Source organism: Procambarus clarkii, chromosome 50 (assembly GCF_040958095.1).
Source record: "Procambarus clarkii isolate CNS0578487 chromosome 50, FALCON_Pclarkii_2.0, whole genome shotgun sequence".
Taxonomy (NCBI): Eukaryota; Metazoa; Arthropoda; class Malacostraca; order Decapoda; family Cambaridae; genus Procambarus; species Procambarus clarkii.
The window spans coordinates 26,016,928-26,035,220 of NC_091199.1; the positions used below are offsets into that span (position 1 = coordinate 26,016,928).

The 18,293-nt window shown below is 46.0% G+C and overlaps 1 protein-coding gene across 1 annotated transcript in view; it reads right to left on the reverse strand.

Moving 5' to 3' along the window:
* The window catches only part of LOC138351713 (myosin heavy chain, clone 203-like), a 145,847-nt gene that overhangs the window by 43,811 nt on the left and 83,743 nt on the right, over window positions 1-18,293 (reverse strand). The window contains exons 3-4 of the mRNA XM_069303735.1: window positions 937-1,840; window positions 513-593 (exon numbers count right to left, since the gene is read on the reverse strand). Coding sequence (XP_069159836.1) covers window positions 513-593; window positions 937-1,840 — 985 coding nt within the window. The remainder of the gene's footprint in view (window positions 1-512; window positions 594-936; window positions 1,841-18,293) is intronic.

The window sequence follows — 18,293 nt, forward strand, 5'->3', positions numbered from 1 at the left end:
TTTCCTCACATGGTTCCTGGTGATCATCAAAGACAATCTTCACAACCTGGTTCCTGGTGATCATGAGAGACAATCTTCACCACCTGGTTCCTGGTGATCAAGAGAGACAATTTTCCTCACATGGTTCCTGATGATCATCAGAGACAATCTTCACCACCTGGTGATTGGTGATCATGAGAGACAATGGTCACCAGCTAGAGCCTGGACATTAGGCATTACATTCTCAAATTTTTTCACCTATCCATAAACGTTCAAATCTGAGCAATCTTACTTAACTTATCGTGACCGATGTTCATAAGACGTCAGTATTATGGTGCTCTAATTTTTACTGAAACTCTGCAATTTTAATGAATTTGTTGATTCCATTAAAAATGCAATGTATTAGATGAGGGGACAGGTTGAATACAAATATAGAGCCTCAGGATCAGTACTAACCATCTTCCTTAAGGAAACTGTAGCAACAGGAGAATGTCAAAATGTAATGTAGTCTGACAAATCTTGTGTGTGTTTACCTGCCGGGAATGATGAGATAGACGCCATCCTGCCGAGCTCCCTTACAGTACAGCTCCGCACAGTCCCTCGCTGACAGTAACCTGGGAATAGGGAATATATTAGTCCACAGTCAAGTAACTGGACGTACTCAAAAGCTTTAACACCACATACAAAACTAAGTCTTCCACAACTAAAACTAAAACGGTCCGAGAAGAAAAATATTCACAGTTTAAATTACATTTTGTTTTTTAATAAATATTCTATAATACTTACAAACCTAGTTACAAAGAATATGTTCCTTCCTTCTCTCTATTTGTTCCCTTTGCATTTTTCTCACAATATATCTCCACAAGAATCCTCCAACTATTTCTCTAAGTACAACATCAAATGTAGGGAAGACACTGTGATGCTATATCTGTGTACAGGTCAAATAGCACAGTTTACCTGGCGGAAAGTTCAGTAACATTCCTCTTGCACTCCTGGTGCTCCTCTTCCATCAAGCGACTCTTGACTTCAGTTCTGTTTTTCTCGCTTTCCACTCTGTTGATTTTCTGTGCTTGTCCTTCTTTGTCTTCCTCTAGAGCTGCAATTGATGTTTGCAGGACCATGACCTGTTCTTCCAAGAGTAAGAGTTGGCTATCAACATCTCTCTTCTCCTTCTCCAAGAGTGAGAGTTGGTCCTCAACATCTCTCTTCTCCTTCTCCAAGAGTGAAAGTTGGTCCTCAACATGTCTCTTCTCTCCCTCTGTCTTATTATTCGTCTCTTGCAGTAGTTTGATCTCCCTCTCTAGCTCAGCTACCCTGGTCTTTGCCGCATTGTTCATATCCTGGGCTTGGGTCTCCGCTAACTCCAACTCTCGGATCCTCTCCTTGACCTGCCTCGCGTCCTCCTCCACTTGGCGTAGCTCGGCCCTTACGAGGCGATTCTCCTCCTGTGATAAACGAACATCATTCTTAGTCTTCCTGTTTTCCTCCTCGACCAGAATGATCTCCTCCTTGACCAGCCTCGAGTCCTCTTCCACTTGACGGATCTGGGATTTTAATTGAATATTTTCCTCCTGAGCAAGGCGCACTTCGTTCTTAGTCTTAATGTTATCCTCCTTGACCAGCCTGGAGTCCTCCTCCACTTGACGGATCTGGGACTTTAATAGAACAATCTCCTCCTGAGCAAGCTGCCCTTCGTTCTTAGTCTTTCTGTTGTCCTCCTCGAGCAAATGAATCGCTGTATTTAGGCGAGTGTTTTCCTCCTCCAGCTTGAGGTTGTCAGCTTGGTGAGCCTTGTTGACCCACTCCAGCTGGTCCAGAGTGTCCAGGAGGCGGCGGGTGGCGTTCTCCCTCTCCTTCACACCTGCCAACACATCAAATATTAAGCTATAATTTTTTAATATCAGTTCTAAATTTTGAAAATCTAATCATCCTAAAATTTTATACATAAATTCTGAACATAAAAACTTGCAGCTACACTGATATTGCTTCACGTCTTAATACTGAATTATCAGGCACTTTTTCAGCATTTATAGAACAATTATTTATCTCGAAACAATCCAATTTTACCATGTTTACGTTTTTAATGAGTGCACGTCTGGCAGTGAAGGGTTCTCCAGACCCTGCAGTGCAATCCAAGCCCTGAAGTACTCTCAAGACCCTTAAGTACTTTACAGGTCCTAACATACTCTCCAAACCCTGCAGTGCTCTGCTGACCCTGAAGTAGTCTACTGGCCCTGAAGTGAGCTCAGGACATTGAAGTTCTCTCCAGACCCTTAAGTGCTCAACACGCCACGAAGTATGCTCCAGACCCTGAAGTTCTGACAAAACCATGAAGTAATCTTCAGACCCTTAAATACTCTAGAGGCCTTGAAATACACTCCAAACCCTGAAGTGCTCTTCAGACCATGAAGTGCTCTACAGACTCTAAAGAACACACCAAACCCTAATATGCACAGCAGACCATAAAGTGCTCTAAAAGCCCAGAAGTACGCAAGAGACCCCGAAGAGATCTCCAGATCGTGAAATGCTCCACTGACCTTGAAGTGCTCTTTAGACCATAAAACACAATCCATACCCAAAAGTGCACTCCAGATTGAAGAGCTCTCCTGAATCTGAAGTTCTCGCCAGACAGTGAACCAAAGATGTTCTACAGACTAGAGAACAAGCTATGCCCTGATATACTCTGCATAACATGAAGTGATATACAAGTCCTGATACTCGGTTCAGACCCTGTTGTACTCTTCAGACTGTAAGCTATTCACCAAAATCTGAAGTGCTTTGCAGGCTGTAAAGTACACTTCAGACACTGAAGTGCTCTAAGGGTGCGAAGATGCTCAAGAGACTCTGAAGTACATAACAGATTCTGAGGTGATCTAGAGGGCAATTATTACAGGCCCTCAAATACACTACTGGCCCTCAAATACACTACTGGCCCTCATGAACACAACAGGCCTACATGTACACTACTGGCACTCATGTACACTACTGGCCCTCATAAACACTACAGGCCCTCATGTACACTACTGGCCCTCATGTACACTACTGGCCCTCATGTTCACTACTCGCCCTCATGAACACTACTGGTCCTAATGTATACTACTGGCCCTCAAGTACATTACAGGCCCTCGTGTACACTACAGGCCCTCATGTACACTACTGGCCATCGTGAGCACAAGTTACCCTCGTGTACACTTCAGACCCTCATGTACACCACTGGCCTTCATGTACACTACAGGCCCTCGTGTACACTACAGGCCCTCAATGTACACCATTGGCCCTCATGTACACTACTGGCGCTTCTATACACTACAAGCCTTCATGTAAACTATTGGCCCTCAAGTATACTCTTGGCCCTCTTATACACTACCGGCCCTAATTTACACTACTGACCCTCATGTACACTATTGGCCCTCATATACACTACAGTTCCACATGTACACTACTGGCCCTCACGTACGCTACAGGCAGACATGTACACTACAGGCCCTCATGTACACTACTGGGCCTCATGTACACTACAAGCCTTCACTTCCACTACAGGCCCTCATGTACACAACTGGCCGTCATGTACACTACATACCTTAATGTACACAACTGGCCGTCATGTACACTACATACCTTAATGTACACTACTGGCCATCATGTACACTACTGGCCCTCATTTACACTTCTGGCCCTCATGTACATTATTGGCCCTCATGTACATTATTGGCCCTCATGTACATTATTGGCCCTCATGTACATTACAATCCCTTTTGTACACCACTGGTCCTCATGTACACTTCTGGTTCTCATATACACTACAGGCTCTCATATACACTCCAGACCCTCATGTACACTTCTGGCCCTCATGTTCACTACTGGCCCTCATGTACATTGCAAGCCCTCATGTACACTACTGGACCTAATGTACACTACAGGCCCTTATGTACACTACAGGCCCTCATGTACGCTACTGGCCCTCATGTACACTACTGGCCCTCATGTACACTACTGGCCCTCATGTACACTACTGGCCCTCATATACGCTACTAGCCCTCATGAACACTACAGACCCTCATGTATACTACAGACCCTCATGTACATTACAGGCCTTCATATACGCTACTAGCCCTCATTTGCACTACAGACCCTCATGTACACTACAGGCCCTCATGTACACTGCAGGCCCTCATGTAAACTACTAGCCCTCAAGTACACTACAGGCCATCATGTACACTTCTGGCCCTCCTGTTCACTACTGGCCCTCATGTACATTACAAACCCTCATGTACACTACTGACCCTCATGTACACTACAGGTCCTTACGTACACTCCAAGCCCTCATGTACATTACTGGCCCTCATGTACACTACTGGCCCTCATGAACACTATTGTTCTTCATGTACAATACTTGCCTTAATGTATACTACTGGTCCTCATGTACACTACTGGCCCCTCATGTACACTAATGACCCTCATGTACACTACAGGGCCACATGTACACTATTGGCTCTCATGCATACTACAGGCCCTCGTGTATACCACTGACCATAATGTACACTACTAGCCCTAATCTACACTATTGGCCCTTATGTACACCACAGACCCTCATGTACACTACTGGCCCTCATGTACACTATTGACCTTCATGTACACTACAGACCATCATGTACACTACTGGCCCTCATTTACACTACTGGCCCTCATGTATATTACAGGGCCTCATGAACACTAGAGACTCTCATGTACACTACTGGCTCACATGTATACTACAGGCCCTCATGTACATTACTGGCCCTCAATTACACTACTGGCCCTTATGTACACTAAAGTCCCTCATCTCACTACTGGTTCTCATATACACTACTTGCCCTCATGTACAATACAGGCCTCTCGTGTACACTACAGACTTTCATGTACACTACAGCCCTCATGAAACCTATGCACCCTCATATACACTACTGGCAATAATGTACACTACAGGCACTCGTGCACACTACAGACCCTCATGTACAATACAGGCCCACATGTACCATACAGATCGTCAAGTACACTACTGGCCTGCATGTATACCACTGGCTCTCATGCATGTACACTACTGACCCTCATGTACACTACTAGCTGGCCCTCATGTGCACTACAGACCCTCATATACACTACTGGCCCTCATGTAATCTACAGGCCCTCAAGTACACTACTGACCCTTATGTACACTACTTGCCCTCATGTACACTGCAGACAGTCATGTACACAACAAGCCCTTATGTACACCACAGGCCCTCATGTACACTACTGGCCCTTGTGGACACTACAGACCCTCATGTACACTACTGACGATCGTGAACACTACTGGCCCTCGTGTTCACTTCAGACCCTCATGTACACTACTAGCCCTCATGTACACTACAGGCCCTCGTGTAGACTACAGGCCTTCAATGTACACCTTTGGCCCTCATGTACACTACAGACCGTCAGGTACACAACAAGCCCTCATATACACCACAGGCTCTCATGTACACTACTGGCCCTTGTGTACTCTACAAGCCCTCATGTACACTACTGGCGATCGTGTACACTACTGGCCCTCGTAAACACTTAAGACCCTCATGTACACTTCTAGCCCTCATGTACACTACAGGCCCTCGTGTACACTACAGGCCCTCAATGTATACCATTGGCCCCTCATGTACACTACTGGCCCTCATGTACACTACAGACCATAATGTACCCTACTGACCATCATGTACACTACTGGGCCTCATTTACACTTCTTACCCTCATGTACATTACTGGCCGACATGTACATTTCAAACCCTTTTGTACACCACTGGTCCTCATGTACACTTCTGGTTCTCAAATACACTACAGGCCCTCATATACACTCCAGACCCTCATGTACACTACTGGCCCTCATGGACACTACAGGCCTTGATGTACACTACAGGCCCTCATGTACACTACTGCCCCTCATTTTCCCTACAGACCCTCATGTACACTACTGGCCTTTATGTACTCTACAGACCCTCATGTACACTACTGGCCTTTATGTACTCTACAGACCCTCATGTACACTTCTTGCCCTCATGTTCACTACTGGCCCTCATGTACAATACAAGCTCTCATGAACACTACTGGACCTCATGTGCACTACAGGCTTTTATGTACACTACAGGCCCTCATGTACACTACTGGCACTCATTTACACTACTGGCCCTCATATATACTACTGGCCCTCATGAATACTACTAGCCCTCATGTACATTACAGGCCCTCATGTACACTACTCTCAGTCATGTACACTTCTGGCCTTCTTGTACACTATTGGAAAACATGCAAACTACAGGCCCTCATGTACACTACAGGCCCTCATGTTCACTACTGGCCCTCATGTACACTATAGACTACTACTGTCACTCATATCCATTACTGCCCTTCATGTACACTACAGACCCTGATGTTCACTACTGGCCCTCATGTACACTACAGATTCTCATGTACACTACTGGCGCTTATGAACACTAAAGGCCCTCATGTCACTACTGGTTCTCATGTACACTACTGGCCCTCATGAACACTACTGAATCTCATGTATACTACTGGCGCTTATGAACACTAAAGGCCCTCATGTCACTACTGGTTCTCATGTACACTACTGGCCCTCATATACACAACTGGCCCTTATGTGCATTAAAGACCCTCATGTCATTACTGGTCTTCATGTACACTACAGACTCTCATGTACACTTCAACCTTCATGCCCACAAATGGCCCTCATATACAATACTGCTCCTCATGAACACTACACACCCTCATATACACTACTGGCCCTCATGTACACTACAGGCACTAGTGTACAATACAGATCCTCATGTACATTACAGGCCTTCATGTACAATACAGACCCACAAGTACACTACTGGCCCTCATGTACAACACTGGCACTCATGTACACTACTGCCCCTCATGTACGCTACTGACACTCATGTACACTACAGACCCTCGTATACACTACTGGCGATCATATACACTACAGGCACTCGTGTACACTACAGACCCTCATGTACACTACTGGCCCTCATGTACACTATTGGCTCTCATGTACACTATTGGCCCTCATGTACAAAACAGACCCTCATGTACACTACTGGCCCTCATGTATACTACTGGCCCTCATATACACAACAGACCATCATATATACACTTCTGGCGATCATGTACACTATAGGCACTCGTGTACACTACAGACCCTTATGTACACTACTGGCCCTTATGTAACTATCGGCCCTCATGTACACTACTGGCCTTCATGTACAATACAGACCCTCATGTACACTACTGGCCCTCATGTACACTACTGGCCCTCATACACACTACAAACCCTCATGTACACAAAAAACCCTCATGTACACCATACGCCCTCTTGTACATAACAGAACCTCTTGTACACTACACATCCTCACGTACACTACAGGTCCCTCATGTACACTACTGGCCCTCATGTACACTACTGACCCTCATGTACACTACAGATCCCTCACGTACACCACTGGCCCTCATTAACACTACATGCCCCTATATACACTACTGGCCCTCATATAAATACTGGCCCTCATGTACACTACAGACCCTAATGTACACTACATTTCATCATGTACACTACAAGCCCTCATTTACAATACTGGCCCTCATGTACACTACAAGCCCTCATGTACAATACAGGCCCTCATGTACAATACAGGCCTTCATGTACACTATTGGCCCTCATGTACACTACTGGCCCTCATGTTCTTTACAGGTCCATCATGTACACTACAGACCCTCATGTACACTACAGGCCTTCATGCACACTGCTTGCCCTCATGTACAATACAGACGCTCATGTACACTACTGGCCCTCATGTACAACACTGACACTTACATGCACTACTGGCCCTCATGTACACTACAGACCCTCAAGTACACTACTGATCCTCATGTACACTACTGGCCTTCATGTACACTACAGACTCTCATGTACACAACTGGCCCTTATGTACATTACTGGCCCTCATGAACACTACAAGCACTAATGTACAATACAGGCCCTCATCTACAATACAGGCCTTCATGTACACTATTGGCCCTCATTTACACCACTGGCCCTCATATACACTACAGGCCCTCATGTAAACTGGCCCTCGCGTACGCTACAGGCCCACATGTACACTACAGGTTCTCACGGACACTACTGGCCCTTACGTACACTATTGGGCCACATGTAGACTACAGACCTTCATTTACAATACAGGCCCTTATGTACACTTCAGACTTTAATGTACAATACTGGCCCTCATTTACACTTACGGCCCTCATGTACATTACTGGCCCTCATGTACATTACAAACTCTTTTGAATACCACTGGTCTTTTTTACACTGCTGGTTCTCATATACAACTCAGGCCCTCATATACACTCCAGACTCTCAAGTACACTACTGCCCGAATGAACACTACTGGCACTCATATGTACTACAGACCCTCAAGTATACTACTAGTCCTCATGCACACTGCTGCCCCTCATTTTCCCTACAGACCCTCAAGTATACTACTAGCCCACATGTACACTGCTTCCCCTCATTTTCCTTACAGGCCCTCATGTACACTACTAGCTTGCATGTACACTACTGGCCCTCATGTACAGAACAGACCCTTATGTACACTAGTGGCTCTCATGTACACTACTGGCCCTCAGGCACACAACAGACCCTCGTATACACTACAGGCCCTCATGTACATTATTGGCCCTCAAATACAATACTGACCCTCAAGTACACTACAGGCCCTCTTATACACTACAGGCACTCATGTACACGACAGACCCTTATGTACACTACTGGCCCTCTTATACACTACATGTCATCATGTACAATACAGGCCCTCATTTACAATACTGGCCCTCATGTACACTACAAGCCCTTATGTACAATACAGGCCCTCATGTACAATACAGGCCTTCATGTACAATATTGGCCCTCATATACACTACTGGCCCTCATGTACACTATTGGCCCTCATGTTCTTTACAGGTCCCTCATGTACACTACAGACCCTCATGAACACTACAGGCCCTCATGCACACTGCTGGCCCTCACGTACAATACAGACCCTCATGTACACTACTGGCCCTCATGTACAACACTGGCACTTATATGCACTACTGGCCCTCATGTACACTACAGACCCTCAAGTACACTACTGATCCTCATGTACACTACTGGCCTTCATGTACACTACTAACTCTCATGTACACTACAGACTCTCATGTACACAACTGGCCCTCATGTACATTACTGGCCCTCATAGACACAACAAGCTCTCATGTACACTAGAGGCCCCTTATGTACACTACTAGCCCTCATGTACACTACCGGCCCTCATGTACACTACTAGCTCTCATGTACATTACACGCCCTCGTGTACAATACCGGCCCTCATATACACTACTGGCCCTCGTGTACACTACTGGCCCTCATGTACACAACACACCCTCATGTACACTAGTGGCTCTCATGTACACTACTGGCCCTCAGGCACACAACAGGCCCTCGTATACACTACAGGCTCTCAAGTACACTACTGGCCCTCTTATACACTACAGGCCTTCATGTACACTATTGGATTTCAAATTCACTACTGGCCCTAGTATACACTACATGCCCTCTTATACACTACAGGCCCTCTTGTACACTACAGACCCTAATGTACACTGCTGGACCTCTTATACACTACATGTCATCATGGACACTACAGGCCCTCATTTACAATACTGGCCCTCATGAACACTACAAGCCCTAATGTACAATACAGGCCCTCATCTACAATACAGGCCTTCATGTACACTATTGGCCCTCATATACACTACTGGCCCACATGTACTCGATAGGCCCTCATATACACTACAGGCCTTCATGTAAACTGGCCCTCACGTACGCTGCAGGCACAAATGTACACTACAGGTTCTCATGGACACTACTGGCCCTTACGTACACTATTGGGCCACATGTAGACTACAGACCTTCATTTACACTACAGGCCCTTATGTACACTTCAGACTTTAATGTACACTACTGGCCCTCATTTACATTACTGGCCCTCATGTACATTACAAACTCTTTTGAATACTACTGGTCTTTTTTACACTGCTGGTTCTCATATGCAATTCAGGCCCTCATATACACTCCAGACCCTCAAGTACACTACTGCCGGCATGAACACTACTGGCACTCATATATACTACAGACCCTCAAGTATACTACTAGTCCTCATGTACACTGCTGCCCCTCATTTTCCCTACAGACCCTCATGTACACAACTGGCCGTCATGTACACTACATACCTTAATGTACACAACTGGCCGTCATGTACACTACATACCTTAATGTACACTACTGGCCATCATGTACACTACTGGCCCTCATTTACACTTCTGGCCCTCATGTACATTATTGGCCCTCATGTACATTATTGGCCCTCATGTACATTATTGGCCCTCATGTACATTACAATCCCTTTTGTACACCACTGGTCCTCATGTACACTTCTGGTTCTCATATACACTACAGGCTCTCATATACACTACAGGCTCTCATATACACTCCAGACCCTCATGTACACTTCTGGCCCTCATGTTCACTACTGGCCCTCATGTACATTACAAGCCCTCATGTACACTACTGGACCTAATGTACACTACAGGCCCTTATGTACACTACAGGCCCTCATGTACGCTACTGGCCCTCATGTACACTACTGGCCCTCATGTACACTACTGGCCCTCATGTACACTACTGGCCCTCATATACGCTACTAGCCCTCATGAACACTACAGACCCTCATGTATACTACAGACCCTCATGTACATTACAGGCCTTCATATACGCTACTAGCCCTCATTTGCACTACAGACCCTCATGTACACTACAGGCCCTCATGTACACTGCAGGCCCTCATGTAAACTACTAGCCCTCAAGTACACTACAGGCCATCATGTACACTTCTGGCCCTCCTGTTCACTACTGGCCCTCATGTACATTACAAACCCTCATGTACACTACTGACCCTCATGTACACTACAGGTCCTTACGTACACTCCAAGCCCTCATGTACATTACTGGCCCTCATGTACACTACTGGCCCTCATGAACACTATTGTTCTTCATGTACAATACTTGCCTTAATGTATACTACTGGTCCTCATGTACACTACTGGCCCCTCATGTACACTAATGACCCTCATGTACACTACAGGGCCACATGTACACTATTGGCTCTCATGCATACTACAGGCCCTCGTGTATACCACTGACCATAATGTACACTACTAGCCCTAATCTACACTATTGGCCCTTATGTACACCACAGACCCTCATGTACACTACTGGCCCTCACGTACACTATTGACCTTCATGTACACTACAGACCATCATGTACACTACTGGCCCTCATTTACACTACTGGCACTCATGTATATTACAGGGCCTCATGAACACTAGAGACTCTCATGTACACTACTGGCTCACATGTATACTACAGGCCCTCATGTACATTACTGGCCCTCAATTACACTACTGGCCCTTATGTACACTAAAGTCCCTCATCTCACTACTGGTTCTCATATACACTACTTGCCCTCATGTACAATACAGGCCTCTCGTGTACACTACAGACTTTCATGTACACTACAGCCCTCATGAAACCTATGCACCCTCATATACACTACTGGCAATAATGTACACTACAGGCACTCGTGCACACTACAGACCCTCATGTACAATACAGGCCCACATGTACCATACAGATCGTCAAGTACACTACTGGCCTGCATGTATACCACTGGCTCTCATGCATGTACACTACTGACCCTCATGTACACTACTAGCTGGCCCTCATGTGCACTACAGACCCTCATATACACTACTGGCCCTCATGTAATCTACAGGCCCTCAAGTACACTACTGACCCTTATGTACACTACTTGCCCTCATGTACACTGCAGACAGTCATGTACACAACAAGCCCTTATGTACACCACAGGCCCTCATGTACACTACTGGCCCTTGTGGACACTACAGACCCTCATGTACACTACTGACGATCGTGAACACTACTGGCCCTCGTGTTCACTTCAGACCCTCATGTACACTACTAGCCCTCATGTACACTACAGGCCCTCGTGTAGACTACAGGCCTTCAATGTACACCTTTGGCCCTCATGTACACTACAGACCGTCAGGTACACAACAAGCCCTCATATACACCACAGGCTCTCATGTACACTACTGGCCCTTGTGTACTCTACAAGCCCTCATGTACACTACTGGCGATCGTGTACACTACTGGCCCTCGTAAACACTTAAGACCCTCATGTACACTTCTAGCCCTCATGTACACTACAGGCCCTCGTGTACACTACAGGCCCTCAATGTATACCATTGGCCCCTCATGTACACTACTGGCCCTCATGTACACTACAGACCATAATGTACCCTACTGACCATCATGTACACTACTGGGCCTCATTTACACTTCTTACCCTCATGTACATTACTGGCCGACATGTACATTTCAAACCCTTTTGTACACCACTGGTCCTCATGTACACTTCTGGTTCTCAAATACACTACAGGCCCTCATATACACTCCAGACCCTCATGTACACTACTGGCCCTCATGGACACTACAGGCCTTGATGTACACTACAGGCCCTCATGTACACTACTGCCCCTCATTTTCCCTACAGACCCTCATGTACACTACTGGCCTTTATGTACTCTACAGACCCTCATGTACACTACTGGCCTTTATGTACTCTACAGACCCTCATGTACACTTCTTGCCCTCATGTTCACTACTGGCCCTCATGTACAATACAAGCTCTCATGAACACTACTGGACCTCATGTGCACTACAGGCTTTTATGTACACTACAGGCCCTCATGTACACTACTGGCACTCATTTACACTACTGGCCCTCATATATACTACTGGCCCTCATGAATACTACTAGCCCTCATGTACATTACAGGCCCTCATGTACACTACTCTCAGTCATGTACACTTCTGGCCTTCTTGTACACTATTGGAAAACATGCAAACTACAGGCCCTCATGTACACTACAGGCCCTCATGTTCACTACTGGCCCTCATGTACACTATAGACTACTACTGTCACTCATATCCATTACTGCCCTTCATGTACACTACAGACCCTGATGTTCACTACTGGCCCTCATGTACACTACAGATTCTCATGTACACTACTGGCGCTTATGAACACTAAAGGCCCTCATGTCACTACTGGTTCTCATGTACACTACTGGCCCTCATGAACACTACTGAATCTCATGTATACTACTGGCGCTTATGAACACTAAAGGCCCTCATGTCACTACTGGTTCTCATGTACACTACTGGCCCTCATATACACAACTGGCCCTTATGTGCATTAAAGACCCTCATGTCATTACTGGTCTTCATGTACACTACAGACTCTCATGTACACTTCAACCTTCATGCCCACAAATGGCCCTCATATACAATACTGCTCCTCATGAACACTACACACCCTCATATACACTACTGGCCCTCATGTACACTACAGGCACTAGTGTACAATACAGATGCTCATGTACATTACAGGCCTTCATGTACAATACAGACCCACAAGTACACTACTGGCCCTCATGTACAACACTGGCACTCATGTACACTACTGCCCCTCATGTACGCTACTGACACTCATGTACACTACAGACCCTCGTATACACTACTGGCGATCATATACACTACAGGCACTCGTGTACACTACAGACCCTCATGTACACTACTGGCCCTCATGTACACTATTGGCTCTCATGTACACTATTGGCCCTCATGTACAAAACAGACCCTCATGTACACTACTGGCCCTCATGTATACTACTGGCCCTCATATACACAACAGACCATCATATATACACTTCTGGCGATCATGTACACTATAGGCACTCGTGTACACTACAGACCCTTATGTACACTACTGGCCCTTATGTAACTATCGGCCCTCATGTACACTACTGGCCTTCATGTACAATACAGACCCTCATGTACACTACTGGCCCTCATGTACACTACTGGCCCTCATACACACTACAAACCCTCATGTACACAAAAAGCCCTCATGTACACCATACGCCCTCTTGTACATAACAGAACCTCTTGTACACTACACATCCTCACGTACACTACAGGTCCCTCATGTACACTACTGGCCCTCATGTACACTACTGACCCTCATGTACACTACAGATCCCTCACGTACACCACTGGCCCTCATTAACACTACATGCCCCTATATACACTACTGGCCCTCATATAAATACTGGCCCTCATGTACACTACAGACCCTAATGTACACTACATTTCATCATGTACACTACAAGCCCTCATTTACAATACTGGCCCTCATGTACACTACAAGCCCTCATGTACAATACAGGCCCTCATGTACAATACAGGCCTTCATGTACACTATTGGCCCTCATGTACACTACTGGCCCTCATGTTCTTTACAGGTCCATCATGTACACTACAGACCCTCATGTACACTACAGGCCTTCATGCACACTGCTTGCCCTCATGTACAATACAGACGCTCATGTACACTACTGGCCCTCATGTACAACACTGACACTTACATGCACTACTGGCCCTCATGTACACTACAGACCCTCAAGTACACTACTGATCCTCATGTACACTACTGGCCTTCATGTACACTACAGACTCTCATGTACACAACTGGCCCTTATGTACATTACTGGCCCTCATGAACACTACAAGCACTAATGTACAATACAGGCCCTCATCTACAATACAGGCCTTCATGTACACTATTGGCCCTCATTTACACCACTGGCCCTCATGTACTGGATAGGCCCTCATATACACTACAGGCCCTCATGTAAACTGGCCCTCGCGTACGCTGCAGGCCCACATGTACACTACAGGTTCTCACGGACACTACTGGCCCTTACGTACACTATTGGGCCACATGTAGACTACAGACCTTCATTTACAATACAGGCCCTTATGTACACTTCAGACTTTAATGTACAATACTGGCCCTCATTTACACTTACGGCCCTCATGTACATTACTGGCCCTCATGTACATTACAAACTCTTTTGAATACCACTGGTCTTTTTTACACTGCTGGTTCTCATATACAACTCAGGCCCTCATATACACTCCAGACTCTCAAGTACACTACTGCCCGAATGAACACTACTGGCACTCATATGTACTACAGACCCTCAAGTATACTACTAGTCCTCATGTACACTGCTGCCCCTCATTTTCCCTACAGACCCTCAAGTATACTACTAGCCCACATGTACACTGCTTCCCCTCATTTTCCTTACAGGCCCTCATGTACACTACTAGCTTGCATGTACACTACTGGCCCTCATGTACAGAACAGACCCTTATGTACACTAGTGGCTCTCATGTACACTACTGGCCCTCAGGCACACAACAGACCCTCGTATACACTACAGGCCCTCATGTACATTATTGGCCCTCAAATACAATACTGACCCTCAAGTACACTACAGGCCCTCTTATACACTACAGGCACTCATGTACACGACAGACCCTTATGTACACTACTGGCCCTCTTATACACTACATGTCATCATGTACAATACAGGCCCTCATTTACAATACTGGCCCTCATGTACACTACAAGCCCTTATGTACAATACAGGCCCTCATGTACAATACAGGCCTTCATGTACAATATTGGCCCTCATATACACTACTGGCCCTCATGTACACTATTGGCCCTCATGTTCTTTACAGGTCCCTCATGTACACTACAGACCCTCATGAACACTACAGGCCCTCATGCACACTGCTGGCCCTCACGTACAATACAGACCCTCATGTACACTACTGGCCCTCATGTACAACACTGGCACTTATATGCACTACTGGCCCTCATGTACACTACAGACCCTCAAGTACACTACTGATCCTCATGTACACTACTGGCCTTCATGTACACTACTAACTCTCATGTACACTACAGACTCTCATGTACACAACTGGCCCTCATGTACATTACTGGCCCTCATAGACACAACAAGCTCTCATGTACACTAGAGGCCCCTTATGTACACTACTAGCCCTCATGTACACTACCGGCCCTCATGTACACTACTAGCTCTCATGTACATTACACGCCCTCGTGTACAATACCGGCCCTCATATACACTACTGGCCCTCGTGTACACTACTGGCCCTCATGTACACAACACACCCTCATGTACACTAGTGGCTCTCATGTACACTACTGGCCCTCAGGCACACAACAGGCCCTCGTATACACTACAGGCTCTCAAGTACACTACTGGCCCTCTTATACACTACAGGCCTTCATGTACACTATTGGATTTCAAATTCACTACTGGCCCTAGTATACACTACATGCCCTCTTATACACTACAGGCCCTCTTGTACACTACAGACCCTAATGTACACTGCTGGACCTCTTATACACTACATGTCATCATGGACACTACAGGCCCTCATTTACAATACTGGCCCTCATGAACACTACAAGCCCTAATGTACAATACAGGCCCTCATCTACAATACAGGCCTTCATGTACACTATTGGCCCTCATATACACTACTGGCCCACATGTACTCGATAGGCCCTCATATACACTACAGGCCTTCATGTAAACTGGCCCTCACGTACGCTGCAGGCACAAATGTACACTACAGGTTCTCATGGACACTACTGGCCCTTACGTACACTATTGGGCCACATGTAGACTACAGACCTTCATTTACACTACAGGCCCTTATGTACACTTCAGACTTTAATGTACACTACTGGCCCTCATTTACATTACTGGCCCTCATGTACATTACAAACTCTTTTGAATACTACTGGTCTTTTTTACACTGCTGGTTCTCATATGCAATTCAGGCCCTCATATACACTCCAGACCCTCAAGTACACTACTGCCGGCATGAACACTACTGGCACTCATATATACTACAGACCCTCAAGTATACTACTAGTCCTCATGTACACTGCTGCCCCTCATTTTCCCTACAGACCCTCATGTACACTACTGGCCCCCATGTACAATAAAGTCCCTCATGTAGACTACAGGCCTTCATGTACACTATTGGCCCTCATATATACTACTGGCCCTCATGTACTCTGTAGACCCTTATGTTTACTACATGCCTTCATGTACACTGTCCCTCACGAACGCTACAGGCCCACATGTGTACTACAGGTTCTCATGTACACTACTGGCGCTCACGTACACTACTGGGCAACATGTAGACTACAGGCCTTCATTTACGCTAAAGGCCCTTATGTACACTTCAGACTTTAATGTACATTACTGGCCTTCATGTACATTACTGGCCTTCATGTACACTACTGGCCCTCATTTACACATATGGCCCTCATGTACATTACTGTCCATCATGTACATTACAAACCCTTTTGTATACCGCTGGTCCTCCTTTACACTACAGGTTCTCATATACAATTCTGGCCCTCATATACACTCCAGACCCTCATGTACACTACTGGCCCTCATGAACACTACTGGCCCTAAAACATACTACAGACCCTCTTGTATACTAATAGCCCTCAGGTACACTGCTGCTCCTCATTTTCCATACAGACCCTCAAGTATACTACTAGCCCTCATGTACACTACAGACCCTCATATACACTACAGACCCTCATGTACACTACTTGCCCTCATTGCCTTCATGTACACTACTGGCCTTCATGTACACTACTGGTTCTCATGAAAACTACAGACCCTTATATGCACTACTGGCCCTCATGTACACTACAGACCCTTATGTACACTATTAGCCCTCATGAACACTACAGGCCCTCGTGTACACTACAGACCCTCATGTACACTACTGGTCATCATGTACACTACTGGTCTTCATGTACACTACTGGTTCTCATGTACACTACAGACTCTCAAGTACACAACTGGCCCTCATGTACATAACTGGCCCTCATGTACACTACAGATCCTCATGTACACTACGGGCCTTCACGTACAATACAAGCCCTCGTGTACACTACACACCTTATCGTACACTATTGGCCTTCAGATACACTACTGGCCCTCATGTACACAATTTGCCCTCATGTACACTGCAGGCCCTCATGTACACTACTGGCCCTCATGTGCACTACAGACCCTCGTGTACACTGCAGGCTCTCATGTACACTACTGGCCTAAGTGTACACTACTG